Raw genomic sequence first — 5,031 nt, forward strand, 5'->3', positions numbered from 1 at the left:
CGCGGAGATTGCATGCGTTTCATGTGTCCTTGAGTTATCCACTAGTCACCACACCGTACCAACCTTACCTTTCCTAGCGTGACGATGATTTCGGTTGCAGAATGGTCAAAGTCTTTGAATTCAAGCTCAGGCAATTCCAGGCCAGGCTAGGCACGAAACTCGCATCTGGTATACGATTTTGCATGATTCAACAAGAGAAAACGCCTATGAAGTAGTCAATTGATCTGCCTGGGGTACCAATTTTGCAGGATTCGTCTAGTCCCCCTCTAGCCATTCCAGCATTCCGGTCGCACCCCACCTACTTGGTCTAAGCTACTTATAAAGCTCTGGGTATTATTTTGTTTTATGTTCGACCTGTTCTGTTCACTCATTTCTTATTCCAGGCTCTGCAGTAAAAAAAAAACAATGCTGGTGGCGCAGGTGGTGGTGAGGCTTGACGGAGCTACTAAAACGAGGTTGGGAGAAACAAAATAAAGAAACGCTGGTTGAACCCATGCATGATGTTAGAACCCGGGCGCTGGGAGAAAGAACTCCAGGCTTGCTGATAATGCTGGCTTGCTGATTAGCTTGCTTGTTAGCTGGCGGGTTGAGCTTGCCTTTTGCTGGGAGAATCCGGGCAAGGTTGGGCCAAATATATGAACTAGAAAGACGCATCGATGTGAAGGAGCCAGAGTTTGCACCAGTCAGTTCGGAATCAAACGAAAACGACGAATTTGATGGTAAAAATCGAGCAAGGAATGCAAAAAAAATTTTGCCCTTATCCTTGAGTCTTGAACCTTCGGCCAACCTCCATCACCTTATCAACTATTAGCGTATGATCTTCAAATAGGTGAATCATCGTATGTACCGCTTCCTCATTATAGCTACTGTAGAGGTGCGTCAGATTCATGAATTGTATGTGGTCAGTGTTACTCAGATATAGTGATGAAGGTTACTCAGATATAGTGGAGTTATTACGCTCTATAATTATCGGTGAATAATCAAAAACTTGTCTGCAGCTACACTGTGATTCCTTCGCGAACCTCTGGTAGTTAGTGATTCAATGAAATCTAGTTGTATTAGTCTGTTTTTTTAGAAATTTGTTTTGGTAAGTTTTTTCAGTGTAATTTACCTGAAATCTAACAAAAATTTATTGACATCATAAGTTTGATAAATAACTGTGCATAATCCAAATGACTTAAAAAAATTTTAAAAAATTTTCAGAAAATTAAATCCATACATCCAAATAAAAAACAATTTAAGCACCAAAAAATCGCATTAAAAACAACTCCCAATAAAATAAAGTTTGAAAGCCCTGTTTTGTCAATTTTTTAGAAAACGTTATAATTTATGACACCAGACACATCCGATGAAGTAAACATCTGTTTGGTCAATTCTGGGAAAGGTTAATGAAGTGAAAAAATTTAAAATTTCTGACCCTTCAATATCTGAAGGTTTTAATCTTCATGGATCCAGCTGTGAAAAACACAAAACGCATTCAACAAATAAAAATTTCAAAGCTCTGTTTTGTCAAATTTTGGAAAAGCCAAAATAATCATAATTTCTAAGCCCTTAATGTCTAAAGATTTTTGATCGATCCAGCTTGGGAAAAAACATAATACGCATTCGATGAAGTAAAATTTCAGATCATTGTTCTGCAAAAGGTTATAGGTCATGACATCATACATATCCGATGATGTAAGATCTCATTTTTTTTTTTTAAGTCATAATTTCTGAGCTTTCAATTTGTTAGGTTATTGCTGGCTTGCTATCCAATGAGGAGAAAAGGTTTTTAACTATGGGTTATCCACTTCTTTTTATAGGTAACATTACGATTATAAAAGATATACCCAAAACTACAATATTCAACATTTGTGTTCCTCTTATTTGCTATGTAAAAAGAAAATATAAAATAAATATTTACTTTCATATAACAACTAAATAAAACTAAATAATTTTATATTAGTAAAAGGACACAAATTCATTTAAAATGATTAATTATTATAATAATAATTTCTTGCAAATAGAGAAATATCTTGAATTATTATTAATACTTAATATATAATTAAAAAAGTAATATTAAAATTAACATTATAAATAAATATAAAATTTAAATGTTAACAATATTAGTTTTTTATTTATTTAAATTATTTATAACATGGTGTAGGTTACAATTTCATTTAATGGTGAAATTTTAGTTGAATTTGAGTGAAAATAAATTAATTTTTTAATTATGGGAGTGTTTGAATAAATTTTTATAGTGTAAATGGATTCAGCGCCATCAAGAACCTCTTTGGCACTCAATCTTTTACCTGAAATCAATTTTTTTTCAAAACATTAATTAAAGAGTGCTTTAATAGTTTTTTTTTATGGTGGACATAGATTCAGCACTCAAGAATCTCCAAGGCACCCAAAATCCTGAAGCTTAATAACTGTAACCTGGATTTCCAAAAAATCATACCAGATTTTTTCAAAATTATTAAAATTTCTATTATTTTCCAAATAAAATTATGGCGTAATTAAACTGCCACAACTATTTATATAAACTTTATCAATTTAATAAACTTGACGTGAATACAAAGTGAAAATCTCTTTTGAACAAACTTAACGTGAATACAAAGTGAAAATCTCTTTTGAACTGTGTACAATAAGAATAATGAAGTAACTGGAAAGGTATAATTTTGTGCTACTAAATGAAACTTTAAACACTCAAAATATAATGAACTGGAAAGATATAAATGTGTACTTCTAAATGAAACTTTAAACCCCAAATGAAAACACCCTAACATCAATCATAATCATAATCACTAAGTGAAAGCATAATGAAACTTTAAATACCAAAGCAACATCAATCATAATCACTCAGTGAAAGCGTGCATACACCAGACAAGAACACTATTATTAGTTTATTGAACAGGATTGGAAACATACAATTTTCTATAATTCAGTCTCTCCATTATGGTTCTCTGCAATTCCACCCCTGCTGTGGAGTTCATGCAATTTTATGGCTCCACCTTTTCATTAATGTTCTGCACTAAACAGTTCCTGCCCGCCAATGATGACGTTTGCCTGGTCAGTAAAGTCTGCCTCCATTCTAATTTCCAGGAGAGCATGATGAAGATGAGTATGTGCGGTCCCTGCAAGCCTTAGATGACGTTTCTACCTGGTCAATAATGTTTACCATCCATCATGATTCTTGTGAAGATGAATGTATGCGAGTGGATTGATATGATGAAGTCTGGAGGAATTAGATGTGCTTCACAAAGGAATCCCAGTTTTTAGCAGACGAACCGCCATCAACCACCGCTGCCTGAGCGACATGAGCCAGATTTCGGACTCTGCCTCTCACATCGAGATCCCCTTCGTCCTCCAGGACGATCCTCACAACCCTCTCCACCTCTTCTCTTGGCACGATACCACCGTCTCCCCGCTGTGCTCGCACGGCAACTCGGAGCTGTTCGACGAACCACTTGGCGTTAAGGAACTGCTCACCCGCCATGGGCCAACAGATGATGGGAATCCCTCTGCTCACGCTCTCCAACATGGAATTCCAGCCGCAGTGGCTGATGAAAGCGCCCGTGGAAGGATGAGACAGGATGAGAAGCTGCGGTGCCCATCCTGTGATCACCAGGCCTCGCCCGGAGGTATCGCGTTCGAATCCTTCCGGGAGCAGAGACTGCGAGGAGCCCCTCTCGTTCTCGGTTTCCGGCGGAGTACGCAGAACCCATATGAAGGATTTCCCGCTACCTTGGAGCCCAAATGCGAGTTCTCGAATCTGGGCATCGGACAGAAAATTCCTGCTCCCGAACGAAACATAGACGACAGAACCCGGCGTTTGCTGGTTCAGCCATTCCGAGATCGATACTTCCCCTCGATCCAGAGGGGTTGTAGCAGAGGATCCCGTGATGTAATCGTAGGGTAAAACGGGGCCAACGGTCCAGACGGGCTTCCCGCTGCTTGTCTCCATGTATTCGATAATCTCCGGTTCCAGCTCCAAGAACGTATTGACGATGTATCCCTGAGTGTGCCTGTTTTTCTTCACCTGCCGGCTCACAAACAGGTGCCATGGATTAGATCTGGTGGCCTTCAGCAAGGTGGGAGTCAAATCCGATCGATTCAGAGTCAAGAAGGTGGGAACGTCGGGGAGAGTAACGGTGTGGGATTGGTTTTCGAGGTGGGGCAGATGAAGCCAGAGGGAATTGTAAAGCAGAGTCCCGTAGGCCGGGGAAGTGTAAAACGTGAAGCCGGGAATGCCCATCTTCATAGCGGATTCTTGTACCCATCCGGTGAACATGTCGCCAATCACACAGGTGGGTTTCATCCATTCTTCGTCGGCGTTTACCGCTAGGCTCTGCAGAAGGTCTTCGAATTGGGGTTGGAGCTGTTCCGTGGCGAGATAGAGGTTTTGAAATTGTTTTGGGTGGAGGGTGTGGCAGCTTTCTTGGTCTGGCGGGAGGCCGTCAAGGGGCGGGAGCGACAAGTGATGGAAGCGCAGGAGGAGAGGAAATTGTGGAGGGGGGAGTCTGGAAGCGAGAGCGGTTGCGTTGAGACGAGTTGTGACGAAGGTGACAGCGACGCCTCTGTGTGCGAGATGAAGAGTAGTTTGGAATGCAGGGATTAGGTGGCCCTGCTCCAATGTCGAGAATACCACCACATGACTCCTCCTCCGCTTCTGCATCTCCATCTCCTTTTTCGTCTTCTGCGAAGTGTTGCTCTACCCAATGCTTGGCTGGGCTGAAACGGGGACCGAAACCCGTAAGACAGTGGGGGGAATCTCTACAGAGTAATATGGTCACCGAAATGGCAGCACCCCACTAGAGCACAGGCGTCAGCAGGTGGACTTTCTACAGAGGCATCATTGGCCCACTCCCTTTCTGTAATGCACGTGAGGACCACGTGGCCGGATAGGAAACACTTCAAAGACGTTCAATGTACGCTGAAAGTGGTCCCAAAAGCCGCGGTGTAACTCTCTCACAGATGTTTGGTCACACTAATCAAATGCCCTGGTAAATCTTGGAAATTCCGAGATGATTTTGAAATTTTGAAATTCCG

The 5,031-nt window shown here is 40.8% G+C and overlaps 1 protein-coding gene across 1 annotated transcript; it reads right to left on the reverse strand.

The window, feature by feature from the left end:
* Nucleotides 1-2,857: 2,857 nt before the first annotated feature.
* On the reverse strand, nt 2,858-4,812 carry LOC149217697 (UDP-glycosyltransferase 73B5-like). Its single transcript, XM_089393044.1, has one exon. It carries the CDS (start codon nt 4,661-4,663, stop codon nt 3,227-3,229), a length of 1,437 nt encoding a protein of 478 aa, XP_089249170.1. The 5' UTR covers nt 4,664-4,812; the 3' UTR covers nt 2,858-3,226.
* Between the last annotated feature and the right edge of the window lie 219 nt (nt 4,813-5,031).

The sequence above is a fragment of the Pinus tabuliformis genome, chromosome 1_1 (assembly GCF_031772625.1).
Source record: "Pinus tabuliformis cultivar Carrire ecotype Pingquan chromosome 1_1, CPIR1, whole genome shotgun sequence".
NCBI classification, from domain to species: domain Eukaryota; kingdom Viridiplantae; phylum Streptophyta; class Pinopsida; order Pinales; family Pinaceae; genus Pinus; species Pinus tabuliformis.

Coding starts and splice junctions, on each gene's coding strand:
- LOC149217697 (XM_089393044.1), bottom strand. CDS start 4,663: ATGGAGATGCAGAAGCGGAGGAGGAGTCATGTGGTGGTATTCTCGACA.